This window comes from Aphis gossypii, chromosome 3 (genome assembly GCF_020184175.1).
Source record: "Aphis gossypii isolate Hap1 chromosome 3, ASM2018417v2, whole genome shotgun sequence".
Lineage (NCBI taxonomy): Eukaryota > Metazoa > Arthropoda > Insecta > Hemiptera > Aphididae > Aphis > Aphis gossypii.
The window spans coordinates 27773599-27788454 of record NC_065532.1 but is presented as its reverse complement, the minus strand read 5'-3'; the positions used below and the strand labels follow the sequence as shown (position 1 = coordinate 27788454).

Here is a 14856-nt window from a genome sequence, read left to right as displayed (position 1 = left end):
AATTTCGGTATTAGAGAGAATGGACCTATTATCAAAGATCAAACTTTCAGATGAGAACATTATCTGTGTCTTCTCGTTAATTTGTTTACGATATTTTAATTTCTAAGTGAATTATGAGCATTTTCAAATATTTAATTTTTTCCATACTCATAAGTCATAATTCACTTAAAAATTGAAATATTGTAAAAACCAACGAGAGAACACAGATGATGTTCTTACCTAAGTTACTGTAATACGGACACAATACATGAGGGTGCGACGTCCATTTAATTATTAGGTATTAGATTTTATGATTTATTTAAATGGCCTTATTCATACATATAAATTAGATATTTCAATATTTGTGAAAAAAAATATCTAAGACATATGTATAATTTAAATTGAACTTGGTTTTCGTGAAAATATATTACCGATTGATAAATTAAATAAACTAAAAAAATAATAAATTATATCTCTAGTATATAAATATTCACTAAGCCCAATTTATATTCATGAGCTGATTAATACAACAGTAAAAAATAATATTCTAGAGTTTTAATTATTGAACTTGAGTCATATCTACTCTAGATAACTATAATATACAGAGATAAAAACTTGATGAAAACACCAAGTCTTAGACTCGTTGTGTATAAGTAAAAAAATACCATTTAAGTACTGTTTGCACTAATGTGTATCTATGTAAATTGGCCATTTAGAAACATCTTTAAAAACTTAAACATTAATATTGACAAATTGGGAATACCCGATGACATTTATTATCAGATAGCAGCTTAAATGTTTGATTAACTCATACTCAATGAATATAAGAAAAAATTAAAATACAGTACAGCGTTATAATTATAAAAAAATATTTATTATGCAACAAATGGTACAAATATAGTGCTCTTACGTAATAACTATTTTTAAGCATTGATAATATTGAACTGTAATAAATACCAATAAGCAATGCCCAATAATGATACTTAATAGTTAATCTTAATTAAAAACTACTAGCATTGAATTACCGAGTCATATTGTCGGTTAAAAAAAAAAAAATAATAAAAATTAAAAATATAATCAAAATGTAGTTTTAGTTAGGTATAATTGAACTTATCAAATATAAGTAAATAATTTTTTAATAAAACTAAATTTGATTTTATAGTGACCTATCAAAGATTCGTTGACTTCAAAAAATGATTTACTATTCTGATTTTGAATTAGCTCCAAAAAATTTTTTTCTTCATACACATAAAAATAATGTTGTTTTATGTATGAGTAATTTCACATAATGATTGTTTTTCAAGTTAAATCTACTTATAAACTAAGCAATAAAAAAAATAAAAAAAAATTTAAAAAAAAATGATTAAATTAAATGAAAGTATAAAATATATTTTGTATAAAAATACTAAATTTGTACATAATAAAATTTGTGTAATTTTGTAATACAAAAAATGAGTATCAATGTAAGTTTAAAAAAAATTATTATAAAAAAATATAATACAAATTGATATAACACACATTAACTTAATATTATATAATTGACTAATAAATTAATCTCACAATATAAAGCAACAAAACTCATAACTTTTGTGAAATAGGATCTATTATATAAAGTATTGATATTTAATACAAAAATAAACGAACAGTTCAGTTTTATTTTTATAAAAATATAAATTGTTTTTTTTTTTTTAATATTTGTGCAATAGAAGCATTCAAAAATATGATACTAATATAATTTTAACTTTTAATAGTGTTCTTTTGAAAAATATTCAGGAAATATTATATTCCACATCACACCTGAGCCTATCAACAACACATAAATAACAAAACATGACCAACATAATTTTTTTTCCCATGGACGAACATTAAGATTTCGTAGAGTGTACACTCCAACAAGTAAACCAGCAATAGCACCAGCCAAGTGTGCAGTATAACCAATCTAAAAATATTTTTAAATATTTTAATTTGATTATTTTATACATCTTTAAAAAAAAAAATTTTAATTACAAACCTGATTGTCCACATCAACAAAATAGCGGTTATAAATAGATGACCCAAAATCAAAGAAAATCAGAAAAGTAAATACCAAGAGTTGATAAATAGCAAATTCCATTTCAGACCAGTTCTGTAAAAGAGATTTATATAGAATATAAATTAATTATACTCTTAAATTACAACATGGTTATGATTAAACATTATATATTTCATATTAAAAAATAATATAATTTATATTACAATGATGAAATAAATAAAAATAGTTTAAAATAAACTCACTATAATTATAGTAGCTACATGTGCTGTGATCAAAGCATAAACACCTCCAGAAGCACCAGCTAAATAAACTGAAGGATCAGTTACTGACGTAGCTAATGAACCAGCTAAAACTCCAGATAAATAAATTAACACTACTCTCCAACCACGATGGACCATCTCCAATGGTACTCCAAGTAATAGCTGAACAATTAAGTTTACTATTAAATGAGTCCGTCTGAAAATTAACAGTAACATTATGTAATTTTGAGATAAATATAATAGGGATAAGCACTCTAGCCTAGGAATGTTGGTGATTACAAGACACGGTACCACAGAGCTTGAAGCAATACCTCTAATATCACATTATTTTATTATGGACTTAGATGAATTTTAATAAACGTAGACACTTTGAAAATATTCCCCGAACTGTCTTGAAATTATTCAAACTCTATCCTACAACCTAAATTACACTGGAGTCTGCAACAAAATTGGCACTGTGGACACCCTGTCTAGTAGACAGTGGACCACTCAACAACAAAGTTATCAAGCAGAATAATTTTTTTTTGAAAATTGAATTCTACTTTATTGTTACTATATTACAAGGTATTATTGTATTATTATTTTATTGTACATGGTATAATTGTATGTGAGATGTATATTTATATTTATACTTAGAGATAAAATAAATAGTTTGAAATATATTTGTTTTGTAATAAATAATGGATATTAGCGTGTTATCACTGACAAAACAGAGTCTAGTACCTATACCTGATATTATTTATTAGTGACTATTGAAAAAACAATCATAAAGCTGCCGTACAATAGAATAAAAATACCATATTCTATAAGTCTTTTCGATTTTCCTAGGAATATTACATAAATATATTTGTTATATAGAAATTTTAGAAATATTTATTTTAATGTTGTATTGATTGCAATAATATGATTAGTAACTTTATCTTGCAATTGATAGATAATAAAATATTTAGAAAAAATTTCAAATAAACCTAATTTTCTATATTTATTATCCTGAAGAAAAAAGTAAGAGTCCGTAATGGTTGTCTATCCATTTGTTTGCACTATTGATATCAACAATATTTGTTTGAAAAAAAACTTACCCAACATGTACAAACATATAGGTCAGAAACCTCCAGGCTTCACGTCTACGGTGAGGATTGTAAATAAACATTGAAGCCATAGGACCTTGGATTGACTCTGTTGTTTTCAATTTTATAACATCCCAAGAGAAAAATATTACCTATATATAACAACAACAACAAATAATGTAATAATTAATTAATGTATAATAATAATAATAATGTTAGTGATATTAGTGTATATCAGGGATGGCCAACCCGCGGCCCGCCTTAGACAATTTTGCGGCCTGCGACATTTTCAAATATTTACAAAAAAAAAATTATTTTTGCGCTGATAGATTCTGGGATGCCCATCTGTATTATTAAAAACGTAATTGCAACAAAAGTAATAATTCTAATCTAATCTGATAAAAATATATACGAGTAGACACCAGCATAATATAGCAATTAATTGCATTGTTATAAAATAATAAAAATAAATAATAATTCATTCTGTTTATTTCAAATAATTAATACACCAAAACTTATTTTATAATAATAATTAATTTTGTTTATAATGTTTACTCCATTTTTTTTTTTTGTATTGGGGCAAAATACTTTTATTTTTTTATATGTGGCCTCCAGGATTGTAATGTATTTACAAAGTGGCCCGCAAGATCATTTGGGTTGGCCACCGCTGGTGAATATAATTGATTAATGGAATTTAATTCATTCAAATTTTACATTTTAATAGTGCCTAAGAATACATTCATTTTTCTAACATTTTATTTTAATAATTTAATTTAAGTCTTAAAAAAATACAAAACTATCATGAACAAACCAATAATACTTGGAAAATGTTAAAAATACAATCTCACACACAATTTACAAAAGGAAGAATATTTTCAGTTTTTATTTAATTATGTTATATTTTTATGACAAATATTTACTTACTTCAATCAGACTAACAATAATCATGCATAATGCTGGTGGATTGCAAGAGTATTCATCTTCATAATCGCCATCAGTACGATCCAACCCTCCTGTACGTAATCTAGGAGGTTCTCTTGGTACAATTGTATAATGGATATATTTGTTAAACAAATTTGTCGTCAAACTTTTAGCTATTGGTTCTTCTTCCATCTGATCATAAACAAAACTATGAATTTATTAACTTTACAAAGTAATCATAAAATATAAATGATTTTACTAACTAAATGTAAAAATTCTCTAAAGTTAATATAACCATCTTGGTCGTGATCAGCTTTTTGTGCAATTATTGCCAATATTTTAGGAGGTATATTGTATTGGTCACCAGCTCCATGTTTCAAGGCATTATGTAACTCAATGATAGATATTTTACCATCACGATTTCTGTCAAACTAATAATATATTTTTAAATACAATATAATTATTTGAATACAGTGTTTAAAAATAATTCCTAAATTAATACTTACACGATTAAATAATATTTCCCATTGCTGAAAAACAAATCATAATAGATTAAATTAAGGAAAAAACTATTTTAATAATTATTTATTTAATAAACATTCACAATATACCTACCTAAATCAAAAAATTTAACTTACATATAATTTATAATGGTATTAGCATTAATTTTAAATTTATAAGTAGATATATCAATAATTAAAATGACGAGAACCCATTATTTTATATGTTAAATTTCATAACATATTAATATCATCTTTTATACGAGTTGTAAACCTTTATAATTTAATACTAATTAATATAAATTACAGTAGTACCTACACTAAATGTTTATTAATTTATTATTATTGTTTTATTTGAAAATTAATTAAATTAAAAAACTATCAATTTTGAAATGGTGAAATTGCATAAGCTTATAAATATTTTTTAAGTAGATACATCATTTGATTTTATATTTTTTTATTACTATTTTTATTCTTCATATTAATATGGCGGTAGCATCTCAAATATGTGTACATGCTAGAGGATACTTAACACTACTCAAACCTAAAATAACCATTTCTGGTATAAATATTGAATTAAAATATTTGATTTGATACTTATATTTATGTTTATTTGCTTTAAAAATACCAATTTTTACAAATTTTCATCAACATCATAACCTTTCATGATATATATTATTATTAAAATTATAACATTTTTTAGATTCTGAGAGAAGCAATTAATACATTGATTTTCCAATATATAATGTGATTTTAGTGTTAACACACTTTTATAGAAGAAATTCCAAAAGATTTGTAGTGGCTATTACATCTTAACCTTTAATCCACAAGATATATGATATGTGATCTACTCATTACTAATATTATAGTAATGACCAAACTAATTTTGTTTAATGTTAAAATCAAATCCCAATCACAATTATGTAAGCAAGAATAATTGTAGGAGTTCATAGAGTATATTATTATTATTATTATTACTAGCAATTTTTATACCGCCTATAATGGCTCAACAGTTATGTATGAATAATTTATAATTCTTTATTATCTAATTAATTATTATGATTAATGTATCAATATTACTAGAAGAACTAATAAAACCAAAGTAAGGCTTAATAGTTACTCTCACTCCAAACTACAAAGTAAAAATGTTCAGTCTATTATGGACAAAAGAAATAGTAATGAAATGAGTCACCATAACAGTATTAATAAAATTATTACATCTTATTATTATTTTTATTATTATATAATAAGGATGTCGTACCCACATGTGTTGTCAACACAAAACATACAAAAATGTATATACAATATATTATCTATGTTCCAATTTTGTGTTGCTAAATTAATATTAGAGTATAGGTATAGTCTACCTATTAACAAAGTTAAAGGTAAAAACAATCTGTATTTCATCATTTATTTTCAACAGTATTTTATAAGTGAGTTTTGAGCATTTTTAAATAATAATACTTTACATACTTATATCTCACTTACAAAATAAATTCTACAAAATCCTAAAATCTACAAATGTTAAACTTAATACATACTTAAAAAAACACAAAATTGAAATAACTAAAATTAAATTTTAGTATGTTATAATTAAATAAGACTATAGGAGTTACAGTATCTTTAATCTTGAACAGGTACAATGTCTTCTAAAATATTCTAATAATTGAATTGTTAACTACATTTTACTCTACCAATAGAATTTACAGGAACAACACACTTTATCGTTCATTAATTTATTGAACTCAAAACTTATTACATTTCTCTATAATTCAATATAACGTTAAACTCTACGAATCTTTTGTATTTTATTTTGTATTATAATTTGTAAACGATCAAGAAATCATATGACTGAGTATATCAACAATTAAGCTGTTAGATATAAATTAGTTAAAATTACATTATTATTTTATTATATTAATTATAATACCTAATTAGTACAATATTTTACATTTAAATGTATTTATTTTATTATAAATCACATAATATAAGTAAAAAAATAAATTTCAAAAACAAGAATAATTTTATTTGAGTACAACTATTGTTAGTATTTACTAGGGGAATATATGGACTGTCAAACTTCAACTGTTAATAGTTTATTAAGTAATAATTACACTCTTAATATTTTACTCAATTTAAACCTCAAAATATTTAATAAACAAGGTGGTATATTTCTATTTTACCGGACCCCCTAATTTTTGACAATTTTTTTTTTTGAAACCCATGTATTTTGACATTCTAAAAACGATGGTGCAAAAATAAATTGGGGCTAATCATTAGTTTTTAAATTATAGCACTTAGAAAATTACGTATTTTGTAATATTTTGTTTAAATAGCCAATATATTCGATTTCCTAATTGTTAGATTTTTTGATTATGACCAAGCTTAGTATCGAATTGCAACCGAAATGCATTTCTGTTGGTCCTGTGACCTACTTGAGGTGGTGTTACATAGCAAATCGGGGGATATTTTCGATTTGTGCGGAGCGAAGCGACGGCGCCGAGGAGCGTAGCGACGAGTGCCGATATACGCGCAGTCACTGCCGAGGCATATTGTGATAATCAATTTTTTTTAATTTTTAGACCAAGTTTATAATTGAGTTGCAACCAAAATGCTTTTAACTCGATAATTAATTATTAATAAAACGTAAAAAAGAGCAAAAAATTTATAAATCGAATATATTGGCTATTTAAACAAAATATTACAAAATACGTAATTTTCAAAGTGCTATAACTTAAAAACTAATGATTTGCCCCAATTTATTTTTGCACCATCGTTTTTAGAATGTCAAAATACATGGGTTTCAAAAAAAAAATTGTCAAAAATTAGGAGGTCCGGTAAAATAGAAAAGTTCCAACAAGGTGATTGTTGCGAAATTTAAAAAAGTAAAGTAAAACTATGGTGTACATTGTGCATTACAGCTTATACATGTAACAAGTCTTTCTATAATTTATAATATTACCGAAACAAATACCTACTGTTCGGCTATTAATAAAATTTTTTTTAAAAAATACTAAATAAATTTAAGATTTTAATAATAATTACCGATTCGACGCTATCCAGTGGTATGCTCTGGAATTGCTGTTGTTGCTGTTGCTGATGAGACATTTTAGACAAGGTATGAGTGTATGACAAGATACAAATAGTTAATAAAAAATTGTCGGTTTGCAAGAACCGACACTCGACAGATAGAAATTAATAATAATTATTGATTACATTCCATTTTCAAACAATATTGTCGACACTCGACAATTATTTATTTTATCTTACAACCGATTTGATTGCTTATCGGTTTCAGGAATCATTACGCTATCCACAGATATATAAAAATACTACAAAAAAATAGATAGCCGACTTGGGTATTATTATTGTCGCCAGTAAAATGGCCGCCATCCTTATCCAAGAGGTTGTGGTGACTATCGTCTCACTACATGTTGGTCGACATGTTAGGGTCACCTGTCCTAATGTCGCACCACCAGGCGCATAGATAATATTATCTATGACGTTTGGTAGTTTGGTTGTACCTTAGATCATACAAAAGCAATTAAAATATATGCGACGGTTTGCTTCGCGCATGTGCACATCATACATCTATGTCAGAGACTCGTCGTTTATACGTGCTTCAAAATATAGAGAAATGGCTCCATCCATAGTATATGATCTAAGGGTTGTACAAATGTACACACGTCCGTTTTCGTCACTGTTCTCACGTACCGCCGTCGGATGCACACCGTCGCTCCATCCGTTTACTTATTAGTTATTACATTTTTTATACATAGCAAAAAATATATAGTTTTAGATTCTGAACGAAGTGATGAATGTATTGATTTTACAATGATGTGTGTTTTTTTTTTTTTTTTTTTTTGTGTCTGTGTACAGCATAACTAGTCGAAATAATGCTCCAATTTCAAACTATGGGGGTGGTTTCCGATGTAAAAGTGAATATCCTTGGTGCATTATAGAGGTAAAAAGTTAACATTTTCCAACAGTTTTCAAAACAATCGAGAAAAACAAAAAAAAAATGACGGAAAAACGGCAATTTTTCCGCAAAACCAGTTTTCGACCAAATCGATATTTTTTTATAATTGTAATTCAAAAACTAATCACTGAAAATACTTGAAATTTTCACCAAATGTTAATGTCAGTGGTATCTGTATATAGTTAAATTTTCAAAAAATTTTGACTTTTTTTGAGTTATTTATAGACCACTGAAATTTTCGATTTTTTTGATACATTTTTTTTAAAGTGTCGATAAAAAATTTTTGGATGACCAAAAAGCTTTGAAAATTTAATACAAGGTTCCTTATGAGTTGTTTTTATTGTAGCTAAAAAAAATTAAAAATCGTTAGTCACAATTTTTTTTTATAAGAGTTAATAGTTCAAATTTTTACGAAATCTGTCGAAAACGCGAAAATTTGCAAGTAATTTTGAAGTTGAAAAATCATAAAATTTTTTTCTTTTATAACTAAGTTTTGAAAATTTGGTACAAGGTTCTCCATACATTTTTCTTCAAATATCTGTTAAAATTTAAATTTTTACAAAAACCGCGTTAAATAATAGTTTAGCCTCAAACGATTTTTGATATTTGTTATTATTCAAAAAGTATAAGTCGTAGATACTTGAAAATTTTACCAGTTATTAAGATTCGTGTTTTCTTTACGTGATTTAAATTTCAAAATATTTTGACTTTTTTTGAGCTATTTATACTTTATAGACAACTGAAATTTTCAATTTTTCTGAAAAAATATTTTTGAAGTGTCGATAAAATTTTTTTGGCCCTATCAAAATACTTGAAAATTTAATACAAAGTTCCTCATAAGTTATATTATAGTGATTAAAAAATTATAAGAATACAAAGGCACAATTTTTTTTTCATTAGCATTTGAAGTTCAAATATTGACAAAAATTCGTCAAAACCATGAATATTTGCAAATTATTTTGTAGGTATATTTCATAAAAATTTTTGTATAAGTAGCTAACAGTTGAAAATTTAATACAAGATTTTCCATAAGTTTTTCTTCAAAAAGCTATAGAGAAAATTTTAAGAGTCATTATAGGAAAAATGTTTTGAGCGTTTGAGTTTTAAATTTTTATGAAATCGGAATATTTGTTTCAAAATAGAATATATGACAATATTTAATTATAATATATTATAGACTGACAAATCATCTCCGTTCAGAATCGTTTTTCGTATACAATGATACTTATCATTGCATTCAAATTTAATCTACCCTAGTCCGAGGTCTACCCCACCCCCTAATGTACAGCAAAGCGGTACCCACTTGCCGACTTTTTTTTTAAGATACTGTTTTGCAAGTTTAATAAACACCCAGTTAGTTGGTAATTTAGAAATTCATTATTTTAATTGTTAACCTCAAGACCTCTTCCTATGCTCTTATAAATATACCGCATTGGTGACCTCGTGTTTTACAAAGTCTTCGATTTTTCTTTATACAATATACACGCCATGTTTTCGAACAAGTCCACCGAGCTTTTTTCGTTGGACGAAAATGGAGGCTCGCAAGCCAATTCGGTTTGGCACAGCCAACCGCTATCGTCCACGGTCTCACTCGATACGACCGCCATCGACGGCGTCGCCCACGTGCCCCGATTACCGAATTTTTGGACTCACTCCCCGCACGAGTGGTTCCTGCATGCAGTTGCCGTTTTTGCTAATCAAAAAATCGGTACTGACACTCCGCGTGTTAACCACGTGCTCGTTGCATTAAACTAAGAAGCGGTCAAGGCTGTGAGCGACCTACTCGGTCCCAACACGTCATACACTAGTTTGAAGGATCGCCTCATTAGCACGTTTTCGGTATCGCAATCGACGCGTTTTCGCACTATCGTCGAACCGGGCGGAATGGGCGATCGGAGGCCCTCGCAAATGCTCCGTGACATGAGAGCCGTGCTCTTCCCAACACGTTGGGTGATACTGCGTTAAGGAAGTTCTGGCTACAAAAGTTGCCTCCAAATATTCGCGCCATTGTCTCCGGTCTTGACGGGGCGCTATCCGACGTCGCAGATCGCGTTATGGAGGCCAGTTCCTCGCGTGACGTTTTCGGGGTGCAGTCTACCAACACGGACGAACGTCTTCGTGCCATGGAGGCTGCCATCCTGTCACTGACTACCCAGATCTCCAACTTGCTCACCGCCCAACAGTCTCGCAACTATTCCGGATACAGGCGCAACCGAAGCCGCTCACATACGCAGATCAATCAGAGCAACCCTAAATGGTGCAGCTATCACGCACAATACGACGCCGATGCCAGGCATTGCAAGCAGCCGTGTTCGTTCAGGTCGGAAAACTAGCGGGTGCGGTGGTCGCGTCCACGGCTACCACCGCGAATCATAGCTGTCGCGTGTTCGTCACCGACACACGTTCCGGCAGGCAGTTTTTGATCGACTCGGGAATACTATCATTGACATCGACGCCGCGTTGCGCGCCACCTCCAAACCGTGGAACGGCTTGTTCTCCTGTTTGATAATGGTACAATTTGAACTTTAATATTGAGAATTTCTGATCATTCAAATCTCAACGGTAATAACAATACTGACTGATAGAAAAGTTTAGAATAGATTAATAAGTAGGTGGCCGTTGCTATGCACGCACGATATAATAATAATAATAATAATAATAATAATACTAATCCGACAACCGCTCATTTAGCCAATAAATATTTCCAAACACAATTTTAACTGTTATATAGGCCAGAACATTAAATTTATGTTAATATAAATAAGCATATTTTTTCACATCCGTGGTGGTCTAAACATTTTTATCTTATCTATTATCGTTAACAGACTTTTTTATTTTAATTGCTTGAGGCTGGCATTAGTATATTTCTAACTGTTCATAGCGTAAATTGAATTATTGGAATTAATAATAAAATAAAATAAGAAAAAAAATTTAAAAACAAATTAAACTCATTCAATTTTTAATTTTTGATATTACATTTTGAAACTTTTCATAAGTTATAAAGTAAACTACCTACTATTATTATCAATGAGTAATATAGATTTTTTTTATATACCTACTTGAAGTTACATACAACTTTTCTTTACTTAATTATTATTATTGTAGCAAGGTTAAGGAATATTTAATAATACAACAAACAAAATTAGTATACAAAATTATACAATTTATTGCATGATTATTAGAATTCAATCTTGCCAGTACCGAAGAATAAATTTTTGCAAAATTAATGACTTTTTAGACAAATTATTCTTATTATAGGTTATTAGATATATCGGTATTATTTGGGCATTCCTACGCTCACGACGCTGCTAACGTTCTTTTTCGTACGCTCGTCACTTGCGTCTTCACCAAGTTCACCATGACAAAATAAATAAACAAATAAATCTGTTTAAATAAAAATAATAATTATAATAGAACACTCGATCAATAATTCTATAATACAGTCTTTGATCGTTAAAAATAAAATCAAAGCCGTTTTTCAGCGACATAATCGAACCGTGAACGTGATCCTTACCGTACGTAATGGCCGCGAACGTGTTATCCGCCTTGAACGACATCGACGCCGCGTTGCGCGCCACCTCCAAACCGTGGAACGGCCTGTTCTCCTGGGCCGAGGACCGGACCGGCATCAGCCGCCTGAAGCTGTTCTTCGGCGTGGTTTGCGCCACGTGCATGTTCCTGATCCCGGGCAGCCTGTACTCGGCGCTGGTCAGCGACCTGCTGGGATTCGCGTATCCCGCTTACGCGACCGTCGCGCTGATGATGCGCACCGTCGAACAGTTGCCGGCCGCCGACCACCGCTCGTCCGTGTCGCCAGACAACCGATGGTTCACTTATTGGATGTTGTTCGCCGTCTCGTTGACGGTGCAGCAAATGTGCGGCGGCTTTCTTCGGTTAGTGCCGTTCTATTGTCTGTTAAAGACCGCGTTTTTCGCATGGTGCGCCGCGCCGATGGAGGCCAACGGTGCCGCTTACGTGTACGCCGTCGTCGTACGCCGTTATTTTAACCCCGACGAGCGTTGACCGCGCAAACGGCACGAGTCCGGGTTTCACGTATCATGAATATTTCACGTTTACGTAAGATATCATCGCTTCGGGGAGACGCCGCATCCTCAACTGTTGGACGGTGCGTATCATCAGCGCGCGACGGTCGCGTATAAGCGGGATACGGGAATCCGAGCTGATCGCTGCAGACCAACACCACGTGTCGGGAACACGCGCGTGGCGCAAACCGAAGAACGACTTTTGGCTGACGTCGGTCCCATGACAAAATAGAAAGGTATGTCAGCAACGATACGAGTTTTGGTCCTGTTAGCGCATCCCACCCTTCCCATCCATAATCGTGGTTCGCATCATTTCATTGGCCGTTAAATTACCCTCCAAAAATACAATTTTGATTAAAAATTAATAATTATGATTTATGAATAATACGAGCTTTTTACTATGACAAATTACATTTTATCATTTTTTTGTATGACGTCTGATGCAATTTTTTTTTATGTTATTCATCGATATCAATGTATTATGATATTTTAATATAAACAAATACAATCAATTTGCGAATTATTTGTTGTTAATTGTTTATACTAGATTATATAAGTTGATTGTGTTTATTTAATTCTGCATAAAACGATTTACATAGAATAAGTAAAATACTCCTATAGGTATATAATATTTACATTTTCACACACAAAATGCCAATTTGTGAGTTTTTTGGATGTGATAATGGTAGCAAAAGAAAAAGTTTGGTGAAAAATCATAAAATTATGTTACATCGGTTCCCAAAAGACCCAATTTTAAGGGATTGCTGGGAAAAACAAATACACCAATATGGCCAAACAGATGCAGATAGGAAATCCATAAATTTTAATTCTGGTAAAAACAAATAATTTTTAGTAATAATATTTACTTTAGTATCTTACTTGACTTCCGTATTTATTCAACATTAAATAATTATATTTAGCGGTTGTTTGTTCTTTGCATTTTGCAAATGATAGTTATATCATGTCTTCCGGAATTAAGTGTAGAAAAGCATTAAAATCAAATGCTATTCCTTTGAAGTAAGTTTTTTAAAATTATGATTTCTTAATTACATAAATATATTATTTATTTTATGTATTTAAATATATAATTTGGATTTATTTAAATTTTAAGTATACGTGGCATGATTGATGGTATTATGTGTCTTAAAGAGTTTATTACTCCTCAAAAGAACAGGTGAAGTTGTAATGAACCAGTAATAATCACCTTAGCTGGAAAATTCTCTGTGTACGATTAAATTTAAATACAATCTATTACTAAATTACTCAACTAAACAGTATAATTTATGATATATTTTTAAACTATAGTACAGTCTTTGATCGTTAAAAATAAAATTGACGCCATTTTTTCAATTTAAATAAATACAAATTATATATTTAAATATATAAAATAAATAATGTATTTACGTAATTAAGAAATCATAATTTTAAAAAATGATGGATTTCCTATCTGCATCTGTTTGGCCATATTGGTGTATTTGTTTTTCCCAGCAACCCCTAAAATTTTGTCTTTTGGGAACGATTGTAACATAATTTTATGATATTTCACCAAACTTTTTCTTTTGCTACCATTATCACATCCAAAAAACTCACAAATTGGCATTTTGTGTGTGAAAATGTAAATATTATATATAGGAGTATTTTACTTATTCTATGTAAATCGTTTTATGCAGAATTAAATAAACACAATCAACTTATATAATCTAGTATAAACATTAACAACAAATAATTCGCAAATTGATTGTATTTGTTAATATTAAAATATCATAATACATTGATATCGATGAATAACATAAAAAAAAATTACATCAGACGTCATACAAAAAAATGATAAAATGTAATTTGTCATAGTAAAAAGCTCGTATTATTCATAAATCATAATTATTAATTTTTAATCAAAATTGTATTTTTGGCGTGTAATTTAACGGCCAACGAAATGAGGCGAACCACGACTATGGATAGGAAGGGTTTATTATATCATGGATATACCTTTCTATTTTGTCATGGGACCGACGTCGGCCAAAAGCCGTTCTTCGGTTTGCGCCACGCGCGTGTTCCCGATACGCGGTGTTGGTCAA

General features: G+C 29.4%; 2 protein-coding genes across 3 annotated transcripts; one reads left to right on the top strand and one right to left on the bottom strand.

Annotated features, from left to right (window-relative positions):
• Positions 1-831: 831 nt before the first annotated feature.
• Positions 832-8095, bottom strand: LOC114128034 (rhomboid-related protein 1). Of its 2 annotated transcripts, XM_050203159.1 has the most exons (8): positions 7805-8095; positions 4766-4789; positions 4523-4690; positions 4263-4451; positions 3351-3490; positions 2254-2467; positions 1991-2104; positions 832-1918 (listed from the first exon to the last, which is right to left on the bottom strand). In XM_050203159.1, exons 1-8 carry the CDS (start codon positions 7865-7867, stop codon positions 1724-1726), a joined length of 1107 nt encoding a protein of 368 aa, XP_050059116.1. In that variant the 5' UTR covers positions 7868-8095; the 3' UTR covers positions 832-1723. The 2 variants fall into 2 exon arrangements, with proteins under 2 accessions (XP_050059116.1, XP_050059117.1); XM_050203160.1 differs by lacking the exon at positions 7805-8095 and having other exon boundaries at positions 4263-4467.
• Positions 8096-12131: 4036 nt separating this feature from the next.
• Positions 12132-14853, top strand: LOC126550832 (receptor expression-enhancing protein 5-like). The gene has a single exon (XM_050203166.1). It carries the CDS (start codon positions 12261-12263, stop codon positions 12759-12761), a length of 501 nt encoding a protein of 166 aa, XP_050059123.1. The 5' UTR covers positions 12132-12260; the 3' UTR covers positions 12762-14853.
• The last annotated feature ends 3 nt before the right edge of the window (positions 14854-14856 follow it).